The sequence below is a fragment of the Bactrocera oleae genome, chromosome 4 (assembly GCF_042242935.1).
Source record: "Bactrocera oleae isolate idBacOlea1 chromosome 4, idBacOlea1, whole genome shotgun sequence".
Lineage (NCBI taxonomy): Eukaryota > Metazoa > Arthropoda > Insecta > Diptera > Tephritidae > Bactrocera > Bactrocera oleae.
In genome coordinates this window covers 47696966-47722655 of record NC_091538.1, presented here as the reverse complement: position 1 = coordinate 47722655, position 25690 = coordinate 47696966, and the positions used below count along the sequence as shown (strand labels likewise).

Here is a 25690-nt window from a genome sequence, read left to right as displayed (position 1 = left end):
TAAGAAAAAAGGACGTGTGCGAAATTTCTGGTTGATAACTCGAAATCCGAGTGACTATTTCGCATATATACAGATGGAAAGACGGACAGGACTAAATGGACTCAGCTCGTCACGCTGTTCAATTATATATATACTTTTTAGGGTATCCGACGTTTTCTTTTATGCCTCACAAACTTTGTAGCGATCTTATTAAAGAGTTATACAAGTCCACAGTATTCATTTGTTAAGCTTCTTTAGAGTCCACATTCTATAGAAATTACATGTGCGCAGCATTATCAAAGATAACCACATTCAACTTTTATTATTTGGTGGTACATTGGTTTTGCGACCGTTTTATAGAACTAAGTTGCTAAATTAGGTTTGGCTAAGTTAAAATGCCTTTTTAAAAATGAATTTACTGTGAACATATCACTTATTATATTATAGTATTCACTTGCAAATTATGAACTAACATCTCTTTCAGCAACCATCTGTGAAGGTATCGCGGAGCCTAATCTTCGTGGTTTTTTTCTGCGATGTTACCATTGTGAGCCATGTGAACTTTTCGAGGATGGATCGAATCTCATAGAAAAGATATTCTGTCTGGAGCTCTCCATCAACTCCACATTCAGGCTACCAGACCACTATACGATTTTTCAAACAAAGAGCTACTTCGTTATCGGACTCTCTCTAGCAAGAGTAAACCGTACTTGTCCTTCACAAGATTCATCTCAATGCAATTGTAGGAATTCTGATTGGTTACTACAGGCATACATGCGGTGAGTCTAAAACTCTTATTGAAGGTGAGGTCGAATCACCTATTGTACAACTTTCGCCAGAAAAAAACTGAAGCCTCTCAGTAGATATAATACTTTCAGCTAACATAGTGAATTAAGTGGACTTGAGTAGTATGTGTTATTGGACCCTAAAGGACAAAGCTGTTCAAGAAGGATGCTTAGTGAATTTTGACAAGAGGCTTATCCCCGTTACCTAACCCAGATTTGCACTGGCACTATTATAATATTTAACTATAAACTATTTTGGAAAACGGCCAGGTACTAGGGAACGAAGTCCCCCATAATACTTAGTTTAAAGATTTTTCTGCCACTTAATCATCTTCTCTTACTCTTATCGGCCGCCTTCTGTCGAGATCAACATGTTTTGCCAATAATATATTTTCTGGGTTTTTACCCAGAGTGGTATTTTTAAATGTAGGGACAATTTATAAATGATTGATTCATAAAAGTTTTATCAGAACTCAGTTGTTTTCAAGCTCTCTTTTATTTAAGCTGTTCCTACAGTGGACATAATCGAGTGAACTTGTCTCCTTTGCATGTGCGATATTATTTAAATATATAAACACAAAATTAAAGAAATCTTTCATCATTATAATCCACAGGAGAACGAAAAATTCATTATTTCTCAAGAGATGGAGATATATTTTTTCGAATTGAAAGTAATGTTTTAGTAAAAGTCAAATTAAGAAATTGTTATTTCTTCAAAGGTAAATTAGACTATAGCCTCGTATTACAGAGTGCTGCTCCACAAACCAAGACTTATTTCTAAACATTGAAAGATTTTATGACAAGTGATCTGCAAACTTGCGAACTTTATCTAGTTTTTGAACCCACTTCACTCATCAAATACTCACACTATAAAGACTTTATTTACAACTTTCACGTGACACTTTATTGAAACCGAACATCCAACTTGTCAGCATTAATTTAATTTATTATGTCTATTTATTGTTTTTTTTTTATATTTAATTTAAACTAATGTACGTCGGCATACTACGTAAAATCGGGTGTATATTTGTATAAAAAAAATATTATAAAAAGCTTTACAACAAATACTTATGTATATAATAAATATTATTATGCAACAGGTGTACAACAACAATTAAATTTCCACATACTGAACAAATCAACTCTTCAAATTTGTGCTACAAATGGAGAGCCCCGCAATAGCATGGGGCTTTTGAAAGGTAATTTTCTTAGAAGCTCACCATTGGCAGAGCTTTACTGTAGAGCTTCCAGTTGCGAACGAAAGTGCGTCCACATGTATTTTTTTTTTCTATTGTATAAATTTGTTAACAATTTATGGCCACTTAGTGAATAATTTTAGGTATAGAAGTAATTCGTCATTTTTAAATAATCATTTTATCTATTTATTCGTTAACACACACACACACTTAAAGCTTTTCATGAAGATCATTAGTTGTCCACGAATTGATCTCTTCTTCTTTTATGGCGTATAGTTATACCCATTAGACCAGAGAAAAACAAAGCAAGTACCTAGAGAAAAGAAAAATAATAATATTTCCATAACTGGTTCGAGTTAAAAGTAGATCTATATACAATAGTTAGGCAGAAAGTCCTTGAAATATTGGAACAACATTTTACTGCGTTCTGACACTTTATTATTCTTAAAATGCTCACCTCAAAACCAAACAACGTCAATTTGATTGCCAAACCAGTGCTGCCACTCTTTCGTGCCATCTCTTGTAACACTGTCAGGCAGCTCTCCGTATACAGATCACTTTCGGTGCCAGAAAAGTATCGGTAACAATTTCTCGGTATGCGTTTATCCAATTTCACATAATCCGCTTTACCCAATCTGCCACAGCATTCGTACTGGAATTGAAATTAAAATTTATTTAGTTCCAAATTACAGTATTATCTCTCGCTTTTTATATTATTGATAGACATTTGTTATAACCTGTTGCTCAACTTGTGCAATTTCGGCAGCATTTAATGTGACATTACTCCATAATTGGTCCAAATGATCGGTTGTGTTCTGAACGTAGTCGGTGACGCCAGCGACAGTAATCAAATAAATTTGGAATGTAACTAAGATCAGCATGCAAATTACATACTGGAAGAGAGAGGAAGAAAATACACTTTCTTATACTTATAATACATACATAAATGGGAAATAAATTTAACAAAAATAAGATTTAAAAATTCAATATTTTTTAAATTAATAATATACACGTATACGAGGTTTGTTCTAAAAATAACGGGAATTTGCATTCTTTGAAAAAAATTATTATTCATTCGTCTATATTAGTGTTGTCGCCTTTAAAATAGTTCCCATTCGATAATATGCACTTATTCCAACGCTTCTATTAACTTTGTCAGATAGCTTTTAGTTCTTTCAGTTATTTTCATCTATATTGTATAATGATGGTCTTTTAAGGTTCTCTTTACTTTTGGAAATAGAAGAAAGTCACACGGAGCCATGTTTGGCGAATATGAAAGCTAGGGCATCGTTACAGTATTGTTTTCTAAGCTCATAAAAACATATAATAATAAAATATTGACAATGGGACCAGCAAAGTTTTAAATTTTAAAATTTCGGTTATTTTTTGAACATATCTCCTACAGTCTTTTTTCTTAAATGGAGTCTAATACTCAGCGAATAAATTTCAATACCGAATTTTGGATTTTATTCCTTAAGCAAATCTCCTCGACAAACTTTAATAAGCAGCTCGCTAGAAGGCGCTTAGACCTAAATATGCCCTGATTTTTTCCTTATTAATGGAAATATTTTTACTGTACTTAAACTGCATAAAAGTATGCTTTCCTATGTATTTCCCATGTTTCGCTTATAATTATATTTCATATTCATTAGTATTTAATAACAAAAATAGCTTAAAATTTAGCTGAAGAAAGAATTTTCGTTAAAAGTAAATGAAAATGGTAAAATATTTGCATCCGACGATTTATCTTAAGTATTAATAAACATTTAATAGCCGTGTTCAATTCACCATTTCTCTGTTCGCTATCTTTAAGCGCTTCTCTCTCCTCAAACAAATTTTGCTTGTGAAAGCAATAACAAAGTTAGAGAGTTGAATTCATTACAAGTGAGTATGCGAATATCTCAACAAAGTGGGATAATAGTTTTAGAAAACATAAGGCATGGATTTGAATCATTAGAGTGTTATTTGGCGCGGAAAGAAACATTAATGCACCAAGGAGAGAAGCGCAATACCATTTCGAACGCCTGAGAGGACATGTTAGAGCAAAATTGCATCGTAAGTATTGCGCATCGCTTTGAACAACTGATAAAGTGTGTTCGATTCGCAACTTTCTAACGCTTGACTTATCGAAGACAGCTAATATCATTCTCAGAGAGGCAATTGAGACAAACATTTAACTTTCTCTGAGCATTTTATGTAATTGTGAACAGCAAAAAATCACCAATTGGCAATGAAATATTCGAGTTGTTTTCAGAACTATAATTCGGTGATGTTTTAAATATTGTAGCAGGTTAACCTCCAACTTATACTAATCTGACTTGTTCGGCGTGCAAAGCACACCTACTTAACTAACGGCCTTCTCTCTATCAACCACCTATCAACCACAGCTCGATGCCTGGGCCCACTTTCATATACCTATGTACAATATTTAATCAATTACGAAAGAATTACTAGCTAATACAGTGATGATTAGTTCAGCATACACAATTGATTCGCTGAACTAATCTAATATAAATTTTAAGTATAATGACCAAATCTATAGAGCTTTTTAAATATTTATACATATCTTGCTACAAAACAACGCGCTTTAACAAAAGCGTTAAACTGAAATTATCATACATTTTGCGACAACTCTTTAGCTCATATACTATGTTTAACTATATAACTATAAACAACTATAGTTTAAATATACGAGTATGTGTATAATCACCAAGATCACCAGTCACTTTAAATCGTCGAAATTAACTACCAAAAAAATGAAAATAAAGTCATAATAAAATATAATTTCAACGTTAACGAATTTACAATTTCAAAACTTAACGTTATTCAACCTCACATGCATACTTACACTCCATGTTAGCCCCAACGATTCGCGACACAGTCCAAAGCAACCCAAGAATGAAGTTAGCACGACAAACGAACCAATAAATATTTGTATTACGATCGAAATGTGTTGCATAGTGCCAGGCGTTGAGGTGTTCAACTCATAAACGGAAAGCGCAATTAAACTAATACCAAGCAGCTGTACAACAAAAGAAAGTTAAACAATCATTAGTTGAAACCACACACTACTGTTAGCTAATGAAGTTACAAGGCGGTTACTCATACGCACCGGCAGCACTGTGTTGACAACTGCCAAAACGGCTTTTAATATGGAAATTTTCAATGCCATTATTAATTAAAGTAAAAAAGTATGACCGGATATTGAAAGTGCGTGTATTTCGCGCTGTTGTCGTGACAGCACTTTTAAGCACTTCACCGAAGCGCCTTTCGTTTAATTTAATTGGAGGAAATTTCGTGGTGCGGTTTGTGCGTTCAATTGTTTTGTTGTCAAACTAAAATCAATATATTGTGTGTGTGTTTGTATGTAGTGTTTGTTTATATGAATGCATTTTTTATTGTTTAAATTTTTTTAATGAGAATCCTTCTATCACAAAATTAATTGAAAATATTTCACAAGCAAAGTAATTTAAAACATTTAACTTTCGCTTGTACGAAAAATCTCCTTCAAAATTTTAATTAATTAATATTATTTTCACTTTAGTCAACAACTTTCTCCACACGCGCAAGACGCTTCCTACACAAACCGTTGTTCGCTTACAACTAAACTGTCAATTTGTCAACACTTTCGCTGAACTGCTTCACATTTGTCCGTTTGGTTAGCTCACACTCCGGCAGACAGCCCGCCACAGGCCGCCCACAGCACTTTTTACTATATTCTCGCTTCAATATTTTTTTGAAGCACACATTCATACAAGTAATTGCTGACTAGCCCTTATTTTCCATGCAAAAGCAGCTTTCAATTCAATAAACTGCGTCTAAAATATTCTTGTCTTATTTGTCATAGTTGTTATTGTAATCAGCTTTTCGTTTCTTTTTGGTCAACAATTCCTTTCGCTTATTTTCGATATCCTGCCACAAACAATCGTGTATATAAACAACATATGCATAAATGTGCGTGAGTGGAAACTACATTCACGTTTCACTCTACTAATGATGTCATAGTTTAAGCTTCGAGTCAACTGACATACGTCATATTCCTCTCGTTGTGGGCGCATGAGAGCTTTTCTGCAATGCAGTTCGTATAATTTTATCGCTAAGCTGTTGATTGGCCGTTCGGTGATATGTGAATTCGAGAAATTTTAGAACAACTTTCTTAAGTTTGTGTGTCTGCCGTTACTTATAAACTGTTTTAATATTCGTTTTCTATTTTTACAATTTATATATACATTTATAGAAGTTAAATATATATTAAAGTGGTTAAATATTAACTAATTATTTATAAAGGTGTCTATTCCTTCAGCCTGCGTTATTCCAGAAATTCAGTAGATAATCTGTGTCTATAATGTCAATGTACTTGTAGTTTTATGTCAAAAATTAGATAACAAATTCCACTAGTAACCATCGACGGAACAAAATGAGAGGAGAAGGAAAAAACATTATAAAATAGAAACTACTTGTATTAAAACTAAATTTTAATTTCGGTTATAACTTAGTTATATCTGATAGCAAAAACTTAAAATTATATACATACGAGGTGTGTTCAAAGGAAAAGGTGAATTTTGATTTTTTTTGTTAAGTACTTCTTTATTCATCAATATCTATTTTGTCTACTTCAAATTATTCGCGTTATTGCCCCAATTGCTGAAAAAAGTGGTCGAAAATGGTCCCTCTCGGCTGGAATGTATTAGAAAAATTCCAGGCGGTCACTTGGCCCGAAAATTTCTTAAAACATAATGACAAACCCTTATATTTATAATAAAGCTAAATTCTTGGCAATAACATTAAATTACATGCATTTTATTTCTTCTTGAAAACCACACGTCTAAAAAATAAGTTTTTCACAGAAATAATTGAATTGTATCAGATCCGGCTTACAATAAGCAGATAAGGTATCACTTGTATTGCATTCCATTCGATCCGAAAATAAGATCTTCAATATTCTCAAGTTTCATGCCTCAATGTTTAGGTTAATATGCGATTCTTAATACTTTTAGAATATTTAATATTTTTACCTCGCCTAAGTCAGCTCCAAATATATTCCTATAACTTTTGTGTTTAATTTAAATTGGCTTACCAGATTATAAAAAAAACACTGGGTTCTTGTGGAATTAAGAAACGTCTCCAAAATGAATTACAATATAACGATGGTCCATAATGTTTTTTGATATAGTGATTTAATTTTTTTTATTTTATTTTATTTCACAAGAGAGAGCATCATCAGTCACAAAAATTCTTTTATGATATATATGTAAGTTACCAGAATTCTAATACAAACTGGAAAAAGTTGAAAATTGTGGCTGAATTATCCCTTGAAAGTGAAAATTTTATTTGGAATAAATTTTGAATTTGGTAATAATCCCATAAACGAACTACGCCAAGCAATAGCTCTTGATCATAAAAACCCCTAAATTATAGTTGTTGTTCTACACCTTGCTGAAACATATAATATAAAGTTATCTTGAATGACATCTAATCTCTAAATGAACTTCCAACGACCGTTTAGACCCCAACGGAATGGACACAGACTTTTAAGTACCAAGTATTATTAACTTAATATACAAATTCTTTGATGAGTATTTTCTGCCGCAACAATAACAACTATCAAGTCATTTTTTATCCAACAGCTTTTTAGTCAAGCTATTTAATCAATGATTATACATTGTTTGTGGTAAAGCTACGATCTTGGTTGATAGTCTCGGCTCGGTCTAACTTCTAAGTGATCTGTTGAATTCTATTCGGACCATAAAAAGACGATTCACGCAGTGGCAAGTCCGAGTTTACAAAATGATTTTGAAAGGCCATAAAATGATATCGAAGAATTAATTTGGACATATCATTGATGACAATTTTGGAATCTCTGTGTCAAGTAGGTGGTTTCCAAGCTCATAATCGGCTGATTCACCGTGATACAAATCACTGAAAATTACAATAAACTGCATTGGTTTCAAGTAGCCACTACGTTCACCTCGAGATTGAGGCTTATTTTGGAGCAAAACATTTTTCAAATATTTTTATCGTGAAACAAATACTTCTTTTTAACTCAAACTCTTTAATCTCAAAATAGTTTAAGTATACGACATAAATGTGTATGTATGTACTCTTGCAACATGTTGCTATAGCCATTCAACCTCAAGTGCGCTTCATCGCATCATTCATAAAATGAACGTAGTGCGCGATACGTATTCCGCACAGAACCATTATTTTCGAAATAAAATTGCACTATTTGCAAGCGTTGTTCAGGCGTGAATCTATTCCTGATGAATTGCCAAACCAAACTAAGAATAAATCACTTGACAGCTGTTAAATCGGTCGCCATCTTGAACAGTAGTGCCAACTTAAAGTTCTATACCTCGAAAAAAAACACCCGTTATATACCATAAATGACCAGGATGACGTGACGAGTTGAATTTCGAGTGACTGTCTGTCTGTCCATGTAAGCTGTAACTTGAATAAAAATTAAGATATCATACTGAATGGTACACGGGTTCAAAGAGACAGGAAGCGTTCTTGATGGGCGTAAACCACTACCATGCCTACAAAACGCCATTCAACGAAAATCGGATGCTAACCACGCCTACTCTCCATATAACGTTTCTGTTAAAAACTACTAAAAGCGCGATAAATCAATAACAAAGTGCGTCAAAGACATTAAATTTATTAAACCAATATCTCAGCACCTACTCGGCCGATATCGACCAAATTTGGTATGTATGTAATATTATCTTGACATTGCCATCTTACATTGCTAAAAAGAGCGAAATTGGACTACAACCACGCCTACTTCTCATGTTACACAGTTTTAAAGTAGGCAAATCAAGCAGTAATGAATGTATCGGGATAAAACTTGACCCGAATAGTGCGCTTAAAATAGGCCAGTTCATAATCAAAAATTATCAAAATCGGTCCATAACTGTGTAAACCCCAGTTCTTACAGTGATCATTTTATCGTAAATATCGATCAATCTGTGATATATGTTATTTAAACTCAGAGCAAATCCTTTGCTGATAACAATATGCCTGTATGTTAAAAGTGGGTTGAATGTGATGAAGGCTTCTCTTAACCGCCATATAACTAATACAAAGATTTTCGAATTTCCGGTTTATTTTATCTATCAGCATTAAATGGATAAAATCGGGTGAAAACTTGCCCTATCCCCCATATGACTAATATCAGGATTTTCGAAAAACAGTCTGTCTTTCAACCATATACATACATATATTGGTGAGGGTAATGTTAACTAACTGAAGTATATTATTAGTATGTGGTATTGCCAAAAATATATTAGCGGTTCATACTTCCCTTAGCCCACATACACCTAAGATGCAACTCCAAACCTCTGGTTGACCTTATACCATATATATGAATTACTCGCACAACCATTACCATACTACATATAGTGATTTTCGTTGTTCTAACAGCCTTCTGACGAATATGTCGTTCAGTGTGTGACTTATAAATTTATAAAGTCGCCGGCTTTGGTTCTTGTAAATTGCAAGAGTATAAAATGTTCGGTTATATCCGAACTTAATCGTTCCTTACTTGCCTTACCTTTTATTTCCTATCGTCTCTAACCATGCAAGCTGACTCACTCCCCATCTGCCACAGGCAACAAAGAACAGTACATAACTGCAAGCGCACTGAATGCTCAATTATGTGCAACTACAATTTATTCGATTTATTTCAATTTATAAGGTTGACGCGATGCGCCAGACAGTTGCCTAGCTTCTAATCATGACTTGATTAGCGACGATATTTCGCATGCAATTTATGTGTGTCACTTACAAAGATGAATACACGCACACATGTACATATATACAAACACAAAAACATACAAATGAATGAAGCGAAAGTTCAAGGTGAGCGTGCGTCATCGCAATCCAGAGCATTCATTGTATAATCAACAAGTGGCTCCGACATTGTCTCCAACGTTCATGCGGGCGCTCTAACAGAGCAAGACCCCATATATACAAACATACATACATACACATGACATATATTTGAAGTTGTCTTGTTAGCGGCTTATTGTGCACAAAGCATTTCGTCTCGCATAAGTGCACATAAGCTTCAGTAGATACCCACACACATTCTGTGCATAAAACGCGCCATATTGTTGTGTAATCGAATCCTTATTTCTCGTGCCATTGTTTAGGTTATGGTCTCATTCAAGTGGCTGTGGTTGTTGCTCAACAGAGAATTCATTTAAAAGTTCCTTCGCAACCAGCGGTTCAGTTATGTCGGCCACAAGTGGCACTGCTAATTAATATTAGTAAAGAATTATTGTTTGGGAAGATACATTATATAAAAAAATTTCCGAAAATTGTTGACCAGCTTTTTGAAGAATAAAAAAGGGGTTTAAAAACAAAATAAAATAACGTCAAAGTTTTCCAAATTTCAGCACTATTATTATTGTGTTGTATTTATAGGCTTAAACCCTCAAAACACCAAAAGATCGTAGCGTTTGTAACGATCATTGATAATTTAGTATTATCGATAGCAACTCAACCGCACCAAAAATATTATTGAGTTGTCATCGTCTTAAAATTTCGCTCTATTTTGCCGTTTACAATCCGGTAGAAATTGCGCCAGTCGAACATTAAGTCACATGCACAGCATTTGACAACTGCCATAAAAAAGGATATAGCGATTCCTTGCACATTGATTCATTTTTTTGAAATGTTCTGTAAACTTGTTTGGCCAAAACCAAAATACTTCTTAGAACTTGGCAGTAACTTATGATTTTTTAACAAAACCTTTATAGAAAACCATACGATTACCACCACAACCTTTTCTTATTTGATACTCAAAGGAACTAAAGTTCAGTTGTTTCAATTTCAGTTCAATTGAGTTCAGTTGTAATACGATAAATCATATGAGATTGGCTTCTGACAAGGTAAATACATGTAATCTGAGCAAGAATTTAAAATTTACAAATGATCAATGTGGATAAGTTGAATTAATTTGAGGGAGGGAATATAACAACTAAAAGTGCATAGTTACAAATCACATACACGTTCACGTAGAATCACAAAGACGAGAAGTATGCAGGAAAAAGAACGTTAAAGCACAAGTAGCATAAAAATATTACACAATTCCACAGAAGCATTACTGTACTTAATACTATTAGCTTTAGTAAGGTATCTGCTTGGCAACCGTAGCCCAAAATTTACATTATGCATGGCAACGGGCTATTGACTTTAGCTACTAAGTAGCTGGTAAACAATTTTGGAGTATTGTGCCTGTGTGTATTACATAAACTTCTACTTATGATGTACAAAAATGTCAAATTTGCTACTATCCATACATAATAAGAGTTTAAGTATGTTTATAAATCTTCACCCAATAAAGGGAAGAAAACCAACGCAGAAAGTGATGTTAGGTGTTAAGACAACTAATCGGTCCTTCAAGCGGACGCGCGGTCATTTATAACGGCAGCGGTCGCTCGTAAGCTAAAAGACCTATTGAATCTATCAGAGAATCAAAGCACTAATTAATCAATATATTTTATATTTTTATAACTAGGAACATTATTCATTGTACAGAACATTAAAATGCCGAAAAAAACCTTAACTTTAGGTAAGAACTAAGTTATAAAATGAAAAAATGTCTTAACCTCTCTTTGGATTAAAATCTCAATGTTAGGAAGAAAAAACTATCTTAGGTGTTAGAAACTAGCTATAAATATCTAGTAACTAGTAACGAAAAATAAATTTATAAAATCGATGGCTTCATGAGATCAAATAATTAAAATAACCGTCATCTTAGATCTAGTTTTCTCCAAAATCGGTGTCTTCGCCAAGATAACATTCATTGCAAATGAATGCGCCGTGAGTGAAACAATTGTGCTCCGTTCGGTAAGGGAGCACGGGGAATATGCGTAAACGGTTTATTTGGTAGATAGTGAAACTAAGTCATGTGATGAGAATTATTATTATTATCAGCGGAAATGTATTGAAGTTTAATATTGATATGTATTTATGTGTTTTGTACACGAGGATCAAGTCTCAGCAGAGGATACACTATAAGAATACAAATTTGAGGAAAATTTACTGAAGTAATAGCTCAACATACCCCATGAATGAGCAAAAAGCAATAATGCAAATAATGTTTCTACCAGCATTCGAAGTAGCAGACAATATGGTGCTGTGGAGATCTCAAAATCAAACTCATAGAATTTTTGTTTATATAAAAACGAGCATGAAACAAGCCTGCTTGGACGTAAACCGTATTCCAGTGAGGACGTTCTGCAATGACCGGAACAAACAGTCTTCACCAAATTTAGCATTTGTTATTGTTCAAGCCAATGGTGCAAAGAAATTATTCAGATCAAGTTAATATAGCATATAGCTGCCACACAATAACCGATCAAAATTTTTGTAAGGAATCTTTTGTTAATCTTATACTTGGCAACAATCTTCATTGAGTGAATGTAATGAAGAAGAACTTCCCGCAATAACACTTTTTCACCAAAAGGGTGGTGGAAGCTTAAGGGGAAGACGCCGTAACAGATTTTGTTTCTTAAAACTAGTTAGTTAGTGTTTATCATTGAACCCATACCTTAACGAGTGGTATTCACAAACTCAACAACAACCATTTATTTGCCACAACCACTAACAACCCCTGGCTACTCGCAATAACATCTGAGTTAACAGCAGAAATTTCACACTGCACAACCGCACATTACGGTATGTAAATGTATTTTCTCGGTCTTTTCTAATTTATGTTTGTTTCGCTATATGTGACACCATTGATTGATTTGTTTGTTTATTTATAAACACCGTGGCAATGCGTAAATGTTTTAAAACGATTTAAAATACCTGAAAATGGACTCTGTGAATTTGTGTATGAAAATGTTAGCAAACAAGAGAAATTCACTTTAGCAGCTTATGGCGGTTTGTTGTGCAAATATTTGCCAAAGCCATATTAAACTGTCAGTGATTTGCCACGGCGAACGCGTGGGCGTATACATAACATTTTTATGTTCATGTGCGAGCAAATTATGGCAATTATTTTTATACTCTTGCAACATGTTGCTACAGAGTATAAAAGTTTTGTTCACCTAACGGTTGTTTGTATCACCTAAAACTAATCATAGATAGATACTTGAGTTTTTGAGATATTTTAGTGAAACTTCATACACGTGATCTCCCACTGCCACTGCCACATCCACAAAACACAATTAAACAAAAATCTATAAAACTATAACTCTCTAATAGATATAGTGTACTTATCGCCTAAACCACCCTACATATCTCTTAATCACCCCTACCGACACTATGAAATTGGATGAAAGCGGGTGATCACCCGCCAACTCCCCTTTCTTCTGTTAAAAACTACTAAAAGCGCGGTAAATCAATAAATAACTATCAAAATTAGCCAATTCGCGTGGGACCACCCCCCTATCGGTGAAACCCCATATTTCAGGACCTAAAGTTTTGCACGAAGAGTGTCTTTGAGGTGCGCTACCTTATTACCAAAAATTTCAAATTCGGGCTAAAACTACTCAATTCCCCACATACCGAATTTGTGGACCCCAGTTCCTACAGCGAACATTTTACCGAATAATCATTTAATAACAATCTGTGAGATATACATATTATAGAAATTCGAAGAGAGTCCATTCCTGATAACAATATGTGTGTATGTCAAAAAGGGTTGAATCTGTTCAATAATTCCCTTAGCCCTCATATACCTAATAGAAAGATTCTCGAACTACCGGTTGACTTTATATCGCATATATCGGCAATTAAGTAAGATACCTTAGTAAAATTGACTGAACATATAATATTGAATATGCTATAGTTTAAATCCGAAAATATGTAAAATTGGTTTATAAATTATCCAACCTAACACATACTACATACAAGTATATTGATTTTCGTTGTTCTAACAAACCTTACGCACCTTAAAGTATTGCCCTGGCTTTGATCCTGGCAAGTTGCAAGAGTATGAAATATTCGGCTACACCCGACCTTAGCACTTCCTTACTTGTTTTGAAATATCTACTTATACATACATTTATATTATATTATATTTTCAACTATTCAAATAAAATTAAATTTTAAAAATACTTTTTCTATAAAGTCGCAAAATTAAGTTATAGAATTTTGGACATAAAAATGCCATTTTATGCTTTAAAATATAATATATATCATTTGTAAAAAGTTTTTTATCTTATTAATTGGTTGTTATCTACCATTCAATATTGACTAGTCGTGTTCCTCACGAACAAAAGTAATTAAGAGCTTATAAGCAACAAAGCGAAAAAATGTTCTTCAATTCTCTTTGTTTGGAATTCATTCATTTTTAAACACTTTATGTTTTTATTGTAGTTTCTATGAATAAATACAAGATTCTTTACCTGTAAAAATATGATTGAGATTTTTTGAAATTTTTTATTCAGATTTAATGCTCAGGATTTCCTTCATCTTTCTTAGCTTTAAAGGCTTATTCCAATTCCTGAAGCTCTTTCTGTCATAACATTATGTTATGTGTTTATCTTCGTAGTATGTATATCGATAGTTGATCTCAATATATTCATAATTTGCTGTCGAAAATTATACATAACTTCCAGAAAATACACCTTACTACTTTTATTTACATACTTACTTGTACTTATTAATTACGACTATATTTTTTACTTCCTCGCTGTTTTAGCTAAGTCGCCTATAGTGAGTATCTAAATTACGGTACTTTTTCGGTACAATTTTGTCTCTTAGCTTAGCTTAGCTTAGCTGCTTTCAAATTCATATAAAACGTTGCTTAAATTTTAACACTTTGTCTTCATATGGAGCTTCTCCATTTCCTTTGTAGATGATTGTAACTTTTTCACTAGAACTATTCAGTTTTTCAGTATTTAAAGTTTTGAAAACATTATTTAATTTAGTAAGTAAGTAAAAAAAAAGTTCACATTCGGGTTAGTTAGTTTCGGCGCGTAAAACTATAACACGTTTTTTGTATCACTTAATTTTTCAAATCAGGAGAGAATGGTACTCGGAGGCAATCTCACGTATCCACTTGAAGTATTAACTTTTGCTTCAAAGTAAAATTATCTAGTAAACGACAACATATTTTTTGTTATAATAGCAACTTCTTATACCCTCAACAGGGTAAATTAAGTAATAAGCTGAGTCGATTTAGCCACGTCCGTCCGTCTGTATATACGCGAACTAGTGCCTCAGAGACTGAGAAGCTGCTCATTTGACGGAACCGCGAAATCGGAGAACTACCGTCCTCTTAAAAAATGGAATTTCGAAGATCGGCTTAGCAGCATAAAGAAAAGAAATCCGGTCCTCTTTCGTACTCTCAAAATAAATTGTCAGAGCTAAGCGTTTTTTTAGAACTTTCGACTGGTCCAACTGCTCAATACAGATAAATATAATTTGATAAGTATACTTATTGTAAATACCAGTAATCCGTTAAATGAGCATCTATTATAGTTTTAATTATTAAATATCTTAATAAATTCTTAATTACACATTATTTTTTTAATTTAATCGATTACTCTGCAGTAATGTCAATGAGTATTGAATACAATAAATACACAACAAATAAATTACAATAATTGCACAAATAAAAAGGCAATTTCTTCAAGCAGAATACGAGTATTATTCGCGCAACAGCAATCAATATTCGAGACGTTCAGGATAAATTTGTACTGTAACACAGCAAACACTGCCGCATTTTAAAACTGCATGCGCCTTTGTTTATTTCGGAAATTGATGACCAAAAATACGGCCAGCAAAAAACCAATTATCTGTGGGAAAAAAAATAAATCAAATTTAAGTAAATACATATACATAAATATAAATTATGAGCCTCGCACCTCAATGGCCGCAATTATCCACGACGCCACAGCGATGCTCGTGGTCTCGCTATCATAGTAACGTTGCAACTTGGCGCTGCAGCCTTCGGTGAAAATATTATTTGCATCCGCATCATTTTGATTCTCATAGCAGCTGAGCGGTATTTGACGATTTAGCAAAATATAATCCTGTGAGCTGTCTTTGCCGCAACACTCATATTCCCTCTGCAAAGCGTCAATTTTGTCGTGATCCCAGGCATCTTCCACAATAGCAATGCCGCTCTGCGTGTGACGATCGTTCAAAATGATGATCGTAACGGCGATTTGTAGAATTGCCAACAGCAGCAAGAAAACGGCGCACTATAAATAGAACTTTATGTAATAACTGTTTTGAATATTGTACTGGTATAACACTTACTGTGACAGTGAGGCAAATTGACTCACGCAGCGCAGCCACACAGCCTATTATGGCGAACACTATGACTAAGCCGAAGATGATATATGCCGGTATGTCCCAGTCGTCTGGCACAGAACCCGGATTGATGGCAATCAGCACAATGGCGGCAATGCTAAAAAGCTGCAAGCGAGAAATAATCAAGTTAGTTTTCAGTGTTTTAGTAATCAAATGGAATGGAATAATTTCAGCAAATTTTTCAAAGATACTGAGATTAAATATATTTAAATGTCGAATTTCTTGTTGGTTTGGAAACTATGTTGTTATTTTTAGTTACTAAATGGCATAACATCTCTCACTACATAACTTAAAGTACTGGGTAAACTTGTTTTCAAAACTTGGTATGCTTGCATATTTTAATAATTATTAATCAATTATTCAAGGTTTTTAGACTTTATAGTCTAAAAATCAGAATAGCAAATTCAATTTAAGGAAAAAAAAAGTACAACTACAAAATATGTTTGTATTTATGGTTAAAGTCGCACTAGTCAAGTTATATCTCAACGAAATCCAAAAAACCCAGAGTGGAAGAAGCTGATCATAGTGATTCGGCGGTAATCCAATTCGAGATTACAAGGCCGTGGATTAAAATATCGCCAATTAACACATAAAATTACAGAAGAGAGACAGTGCTTTTTTCCATATTAACGATAGTGGCCTCTAGCAGACACTAGCAAGTCGTTGAAAAACGGAGTTTAGAAATGTGTATACCTGAACCGTGTTTTTAAATATTTAGGAAGGGTCATCTCACTCAGTCTGCAGTTGAAAAATTGAGAAAGTAAGAAACGGTTGATAACAAACCAAATATATTATTAAATAAATGAGTGAACTTTTTGTCATAACTCAAGAAATCGCATGAAGGTTTATACAAATTTTGTATGACAATATCAAGATTCGTACCACAATTACCATAATAAATTTTTCACGTGTATTTCTGAAATATATCGTGGTCACACACGTCTGAAGTTTCTCAAAATCTGTACGAAAAATTGTCAAGTTACAAAACGACGGAGTGGTCTTCTAAGCAAGATATTAAAGAATATATTAATATTTTGAACATATTAATATGAAGTGGTCGAGAGTACAAGGTACATACTCGTATGTGTTATCATTACAGTAGCATAAAACATTATCCAAATTGTTTTTACGATTACTATTTTCAGTACTAATACAGCCCAGCATTGTATATGAATTCGGATCCATTTGGAATGGACCTAATTTCCTTGACAGTAAATATCCATGTTGTCGCTGTTCAAGCTTTCTAGCGCCCTTAAAATTTGCTAGGATAGAGCCAACCAATATTCGAAATTCACTGTGTCCTAGAAAACATTAGATCTAGCGTAAGCATATTTTTTCAAAGATCATGATCATTCAATAAATTTTTTGATTTAATATCGAAATTTCTTAGATGTTGCAGTTTCTTATAGAATTTAAGCATATTTTTAACAAAATTTCAAATAATTCAGAATGTTGTTGATTTTAAATTTAAAAGATTTTCATTGCTGCAGCAAAAAAAGTATGAATTACGTAAGAAATAGAAACAGCCTTGGCTTATTTTATCATTTAATGAAGTTTAAGTACTTATAGTTTTATAGAATTCTTAAAAATTTTAGAATTAGACAATATTGAGTTTTTACCAAACATTTTCAGTTAACAAACCAGAATAGCTTTTTCGACTTTTAATACATGTATATTTGTTACTAATTTATTTTTAATTATAGTTAGATAAGCTGAACAATTTACTGTCAACCTAGATATTGTATCTAGAGCGTAGAAATATGCTTAAATATAATAACTGAAAACTTATGTACAAATACAATCAAAATATATAACAAATTAGCTCAATTCACTGCTTAAAAACTAGTTCACCAGTTTATTGTATATACATGTACATATAAGGAAACTAACAACATGCAAGAACTGGAACAACAGTTGTTAACTTTTCCACGGCACGTAAATATATAATTGCCAAGTAATCGAAGCGTTAATAATTTACCATACTATCTGTTAAAAAATTATTCAAAAGTTGACAATCTACAAAAACTATTGGTATAATTTAATATGGTGGACCAAATGTTCCTAGAAATATTTTCCCATAGCCTGCGTTTTTTTATTTATATATATGCACCTGGCTGATCAGAGATCGCACTTGGACTACTATATGAAGTGCTTATAAAGCCATAAAAATAGAACTTCTGTGTTCGATCCTATAAGTCAGCAAAGCGCCTAGTGGCCAAGGCAAATTTGCACAGGCGTTTAATTTTTGTTTCCAGCAGTTCGGTGGGATATCTGGAAGTATGAGCTTCTAAGTGTTGAAGGTTTGATCTCTCAAACGCGGGCCAATCAAAAAGGAAGAGTTGAACTATTTCCACCTCGTCTTCTTTCATACAGATTCTGCAAACAGCGTCCGGTAAGTTTCCTATCCTTACAGCATGGACTCCGATAGAATAATGGCCTGTTAGAACCCCCACAACTAGGTAGTGGCTAGCCTTACTGAGGGCAAATAGCTCACTAGATCTCTTACGATCGATCTTGAATAAAAAGGATCTTGCGACAGCGCATGAACCGATGATAGCTCAGCGCTGCTCAATCTCCTATTCATAATTCAATTCGTCAGTCTATAATAGAGTGCAAGAAAGATAGTAGTATCTTTATTTCTGTATTTCTTATTACACTACTTTACTTCTTATTACTTATACTACGACAATTTTGCTTCATTACTATTTTTGTTGGATCGCATTTGATAAAAATAACGTCTTAAAAGAAAGAAACCTAAGCAAAAAACTAATATTTTTTAAAAAAAATTTACTTTTTTGCTTACATTTACATGGAAACTTGACAATTTTCCATATAGCCTCTTATCTTTCTTCTGTTTATGACATTGCGTGTCGAAGTCTTGTCGCTACAACGCGCGAATGCAACATTTAATTCATTAAGTTTTCCAATTAAGCGTGATTTCTTTAATCAAACGAAATGTGCAACTCAACGAATGTCATATAATTCATTTCACAACTAATGGAACAAAAAAGTACAGTATTGGAATTACTTAAAAAGACCATAAAACTGACAAATCAAAATTACACTAATTATTTAGCCGTTTGGCCAATTTAAAGAAATAAAGAATGGGTTCCAAAAATTAATTCGAAAGCAAATAGAAAATAAAAATAAGAAATGGCTCCATATTAGGTGTAATTGATTCGAATAGCGTTAGAGAGTAGTGAATCGAGCAGGCGGTACTAGTTTTCCAACCAAACGGACAACACTTGTTGTGGAACCATGCGCTGATATGTAGTTTATCATTTAACCGCATAAATATTTTCTTTAAACAATAATTATATTATTTTAAGACTTATTTTTTTAGAAAGAAAAAAACTGCAAAAAAAGCAAATTAGGTAGCGTTAAAGAAAGCGGTTATACCACTTTAATGAAACAGCTTTTGTATCGAATTCAACAAGCTAACTTTGTTGTTGCTCAAATGTCGCAGGCAGAGAAATTGTGAATCGAAGACAGCTAATTTGTAAAGTTTTATAGCTAAAAAGGTCATACTCATAAACACTACAAGCATAAATAATGATATTATTAATATTTCATACGAAATTAGAAATGTTAATTAAAAGTGACACTCAAACAGTCAACGCCTAGTCTAAAGAAGACGCATACAACTGTGAAAAGCAGAAAAAGAAAAATAAAATGTATAATAAAATAAGAAAAATACATCGGCTACACCGACGCTATAATACCCTTCACAGGTGCATTTTTATAGCATAAAAGGGTATAAACAGATATTAATTCTGATTTTGATCGGTCAGTTTGAATGGCAGCTATGCAATATAGTGCTCCGATATCGGCGGATCGGACATTGGCCAGCTTCTTGAAGAGAAAAGGACGTGTGCAATACTTCAGATCAATATTTCTAAAACTGAGAGACTAGTTCGCGTATTTACAGACGGATAGACGAACAGACAGACGGACATGGCTCATCATTTATATATACACACATACCATGCATATACAATACTTTATAGGGTCTCCGAAGTTTCCTTCTGGATGTTACAAACAGCGTGGCAAACTTAATATATGCTGTTCAGAGCATTAAAACTATAAATTAAAGCTGCTAAAAGGGGTTGCCACTATTGTACAAAATTCAAACGAACGTGTAAAATGAATCATAAAGTACAGTTTTTCTTAACTATAGTGAAAATACAGTTTTCACTCAAGCTACAGTTTGAAATTTTTCACACACCCACACACACAAGCATATAACAATAAATATGCCACAATTACATGAATTGGGTTGAATTGGATTACTGCGCAATAAAGATACGTCTAGCGCGGAAAGAAGCGCGCCGATAGTGGCGCTAGAAAGTAAGACGCTTACAAGTTTGTTGTAAACTTAGTTTTTGCTGTGGAAATGGAGGCGCCGAAGTCAACTTTGTCATATTTGTCGCTGTGTGAATAGTATGTGTATTTGTGTGAGTATGTTTTGGTGGAAAATTCTGGTAAATAACGGTAAATAGGTCAATGGTGGTGCGGTTAACAAGCTGGCGTAAGGGGGCGAATATTCACAAGCAATATCGGTGGTGGTGGTGTTGCTGGTTTTTACGGGTTTGTACACGTAATCCCATGAAAAGCGGTTTAGTTATGTAAGTATAGACTAATGTTTTGTATATAAAGTTGATTTTTGTAGTTTTGCTATTTACTTTTAGCGCCTATATAAACTATTGGTAAACAAACTCAAACTAATGTGTATTTTTGAACTTCAATGAATGAGACAATGAAATTATTGTGAAAAAACACTGAAGATCATCGTATAACAATACTGCAATATTTGTTATACTCATGTAGATTTTCAATACAATTATACATAGCATGTATATATATATATTTATGCATGTGTGAATGTATGTGTATCTAGCTCGTATATCTGTGGTTAGCCATGCCTAAATACATTTAGTACTTTTGTGCACATTAATTAAAACACACATTAGAGTCAATCATATTAGCAGATATGTGTATGTATGTATATATGTATATATGTATTTTAATAAATTATTTTGAATGAGTTGATCAAACAAAAAACAAAAACGTGATTAACCTTTGTCTATGTTAATTTATATTAAATTTTTGTTATACGTGCAGCATTAAATTCAAACTTTATATCCATCTGTGCACAAAATTCACGAAGGGTGACCTTGATACTACATGCCTAATATTATATTGTTTTAAGCTTTGGATATATTTTTTGACAATTTACAAAAAAAAAAAGAAAAGAAAAAACGTTCACCTCAGCTGCACCGAAGCTATAATCCCCTTTACAGATGTGTGATAAGGGTATAAAGAGAAATTTATCTTGATTTTACTCGGTCAGTTGGTTTGGCAAATTTATGATATAGTGGTATGATCTAAGAAATTTCTTTGGAGACTGTATAGATGCATTGAATAATAATCTATGTTAACTTTCGTGAAGATTTCTTGTCAAATAAAAAAATCCATACAAGGACTTGTGTTCGATTGGTTAGTTTGTATGACACATACTTATATGCTATGGTTGTCCAATGTGAACAATTTCTTCAGAGATTGAAATATATTATTGTCTTAGGCAATAACCCATGCCAAATTTCATTAAAATATAAAATGAACTTAATTCCGAACGTTCAGTTTTAAAGGCAGCTATATACTATAGTGGTCCGATATCGGTTCCGACAAATGAGTAGCTTCTGGAAGAGAAAAGGACGTGTGCAAAATTTCAGATCGATATCTCAAAAACTGAGGGACTAGTTCGTATATATACAGACGAAATTCGTTAAATCGACTTATCTCGTCACGCTGATTATTTATATACATACATATGTACTTTAAAGTGTCTACGGCATTTCTTTCTGAGTGTTACAAATCTCGTGGAAAATTTAATATACCTAGTACAGGATATAATTATATTGGATTTTCCAATAGGGATGATATGATTTCTAAATGCCGTTTCGACCATTTTTAATATGTCATGATCTGTAATTTTTTTTCATTGTATTCAGTAATTTCATCATGAAAAGATATAAGGAAGAACAAAGTTTACAAATTATTCAATTTTATTATCAAATTAATCGTTCTCCAATTGCAAATTTTCATATGCTTTCGAGTGGTTCGATAAATAAACAAAACCGGAGATTCTGGTGCAAAGAAAACCTACAAATTATTCACCGAAATTGACAGTTTGGTGTGGTTTTTGGTCTGGTGGAATCATCGGTCTGTACTTCTTTCGAAATGAAGCTGGTGACACCGTTACTGTCAATCGAGAGCGCTAGAGATCGATGATAACCAACTTTTTATGGCCGCAACTGGAAGAAGTTGATCTTAATAACAATTGGTGCCACACAGCACGTGCAACAACCGAATTATAGCGAGAAAAGTTTGGAGATTCGATAATTTCAAGAAATTGTGACATTGAATTACAACGTAAAATCTTATATCTCTGAAATCCCTTGCATGGTAGTAGTAGTCTCATATAATGAATCATTCACTAAATAATTTCGTTTGATGACAACAGAAATTTTCTTACATTTTTTGGAATAAAGTTTGTTTCGTGCCTTATCGAAGCTGGAAGATCGAAACTATCAAAAGGGTAAAAATGTAGTCAAGCAAGGCGAAAATTATGTGAAGTGTTTGAAGACTGTGTTGACCGAACGCCAATGCGAAAGCGGGCTTGCAAAACTTCCGGCAAATTCGATCTTGAGAATGTAGATGTAGATAAAATAAAATCGTTGTTCGATGCAAATCGTCGAATAACAACTCGAGAGATTAAGTTTGTCTAACGCGATCGATAGCGTTGCACAATAAAAAAATCTTGTTTAAATGGCACTAAAAAACGAAATTACTTAGTGAACGAGCGATTTTCGTAATAAGAATCGCCTCTTTGCTGATATTGACCTGACATTTGCAATGTATTTGTGTCAAGAAAATAGAAACTAAGAAAATAATTTACCATAAATTTGAAAAGAAAGTAAAACCGATTGAAAGTTTGCGTACAATGCTAGCACCCAGCCGTTGATACAGCTGTATTCGATTCGTTAAGAGTGCGATTGCAGCGAATAGAACAAAAAACTGGTATAATTCATATAAACTTGCATAATCATAGATATAAAATAACAACTATTATAATAATGTATTGAATTCAACCGAATGACCTTTCATTTCAAATTGGACTTCAAACGATGAAACTTTTGTAGTGTATATCTATCAGACCTCGTCCCTTGACCTTGTTTAGTGGAATAACATTTTACGGCTTTAGAACACTTCATATAATCTATCAGTCAATTTAAAGTCTCTGCTAAACTTTAATTTAAAAACAATGCAATATATGGTACATGAGTATTAACTACCTACATTTGACTCATTACCATTGCATATTACGAGGATACCTAGCCTTGTTTCGATCATTGTCAGAAAAAAATTATTTTTTTAATAGTGATCACCCTCGAAAGGCAATAACAATCATTTTCCATCAATCATCACATCATTCTAACATCAAAAATATTTTCTTATTATAACCATTAGCCTGGCTTAAAACTTGTAGCGTTGTTACTAATTTTTCGAAACTTGTTTTTTATGACACATACCTTCTAAATAATTATATTATATATTAACCCAGCATACACTATTATAAACTGTAATGAATCAAAGTGTCCAGTCGGCACCGCTTAGCGACTCGGTTTTGAAACTAGCGCAAGCAAGTATGTGAAGGACTTGATACACGGCTTAAGTTATGTCATTTTTAATATGGATCATAAGGAACTACCATATAATTTTAAAACATATAATATATCTCTCTACCATTTTTATATGCTTTTCTGATCACTTTTGCCATTTCTTCGAGTTGTTTTTATGATCACTTGTTGCGTATCATTCGAATGATTATTCAGTGGTGTTCCTGAATGCTTTCGAAATTCTTCCAAGTCATTTCTGGAAGAATTTCTAATTATTTTCGTGTTGTTTTCCTATAATTTACTAGTCAAAAAACATATTTACGGTTATGCCAATTAATAATAACATTTTATGCCAAAAGTTAAAGTTTATAACAAAAAGTTATAAATGTGTATGAATACACAAAGCTTCATAAAAAAATCTTGCTTGTATCCCTAAATTGGTTAAGACAATATTACCCAGTAAAATTTTAATTTAATTTAGTATTTTTCATACCAATTGCCATTCGTTTTTTTATAGCTTTTTTACTTTTGAGGTGACGACCATGACATCATAACACAAACACCACCAACGCGCAACACCAAACGCAGTCTCAACAGTAAAAGGAAAGAAAAAATACAAAAATAACACAAAGTCAACAAACTTACCGCCAAAAGTGTGTTTAAGAGAATCGAAGATATTTTTACGGTGGTCGTAGCGCAGCCCATTTTTCACCTTTAGTGACTTACTAGTGGATCGTTGTTTATTTATTTTACAATTTTATTAGGTTTGTGTGTTACCACCGTATATTTGTTTATATACTTGCGCTTTATTTATATTTTCAACACGATTTATTTTTGAAAAATCACCACAAGCAGTTAACAGCTCTTAAAAGCTCATAAATCAATTTTTTTTTTTTAATTCCAAAAAATATCGGTGCAGTCAAATTCTTTGCAACGCCACTTGCTGTTCGAAAATTAAATATAAAATACAAACACACATATGGTTTGTATTAATAAAAGAGGCTCATAAAATTCATCCCACAATTTTCCAAATATTTTTGTGCTCTAATTTTTTATTTTTCAAAATTAAGTTGTCTAAAATGCGGCGTCGATTGCGTGGGTGTCTTGGCGAGCTCTTCAGTGGTCGTACGCAGTACGTGATGCTCAGGCGGTCCGCAAGTAATTCAAATGCACTTGTTTTAATTCAGATGCTGTTTATTTCTGCTTCTCTCAAAATGTTTTTAGTTCTTGAGAAATTTTTTTATACAAATTTTACTTTTTCCCACAGAACTTTTTTTAAATTAAATTAATAAAAATATTTTATGAGCATTTAATATAAATATATATAATACCAATTTTCACTTTCTTATTTCCGTTCTTCACCACTTTCACTTGGAGTAAAAAATATCTCGAAACTTTTCCGTTACACGTTCAAACGCAGACTGATATAAAAGCTCACGAATATGCTTCATTGAAGTCGGCATGGTCGCTGCCGCCACTACCACCACTGCTGTAGTTGTTACTGTGTTTGTTGCTGTTGTCATTGTGACTCGCCGTGGCATTGTTGTTTTTCCTATAACACTTGCCGCGTATTAAATTTTTCTTTAGCTCAGCGACTATGCCGCCTGCTGTCGACGTCAACGTTGAAGTCATCATTAGCTTCGCTCGAACGCGTCCAATACACTCATACTATTCTATGCCATGCGTACCACGATGACGTCACTTTGACAATGTGACTCTAAACAGATGCCATTAATGCACATGTAGCTCTTGCTCACCAACTGGGCAATACCTT

The 25690-nt window shown here is 33.2% G+C and overlaps 3 protein-coding genes across 6 annotated transcripts in view; 1 reads left to right on the top strand and 2 right to left on the bottom strand.

The window, feature by feature from the left end:
* The window catches only part of Tsp42Eq (Tetraspanin 42Eq), a 60577-nt gene that overhangs the window by 26856 nt on the left and 8031 nt on the right, over positions 1-25690 (top strand). The gene's annotated exons all lie outside the window — the stretch shown is intronic.
* Tsp42En (Tetraspanin 42En) lies at positions 1642-9682 on the bottom strand. 2 transcript variants are annotated; one of them, XM_014233094.3, is made up of 6 exons: positions 9513-9682; positions 5073-6294; positions 4809-4982; positions 2698-2853; positions 2418-2612; positions 1642-2273 (listed from the first exon to the last, which is right to left on the bottom strand). In XM_014233094.3, the coding sequence occupies exons 2-6, from the start codon at positions 5130-5132 to the stop codon at positions 2193-2195; spliced, it is 666 nt and encodes a 221-aa protein (XP_014088569.1). In that variant the 5' UTR covers positions 5133-6294; positions 9513-9682; the 3' UTR covers positions 1642-2192. The 2 variants fall into 2 exon arrangements, with proteins under 2 accessions (XP_014088569.1, XP_036218776.1); XM_036362883.2 differs by lacking the exon at positions 5073-6294.
* Positions 15376-25352, bottom strand: lbm (late bloomer). Of its 3 annotated transcripts, none has more exons than XM_014233086.3 (5): positions 25248-25352; positions 24562-24859; positions 16184-16342; positions 15787-16125; positions 15376-15717 (listed from the first exon to the last, which is right to left on the bottom strand). In XM_014233086.3, exons 2-5 carry the CDS (start codon positions 24619-24621, stop codon positions 15646-15648), a joined length of 630 nt encoding a protein of 209 aa, XP_014088561.2. In that variant the 5' UTR covers positions 24622-24859; positions 25248-25352; the 3' UTR covers positions 15376-15645. The 3 variants fall into 3 exon arrangements, with proteins under 3 accessions (XP_014088561.2, XP_069964300.1, XP_069964299.1); XM_070108199.1 differs by having other exon boundaries at positions 24562-25185; positions 25279-25293; XM_070108198.1 differs by having other exon boundaries at positions 24562-25346.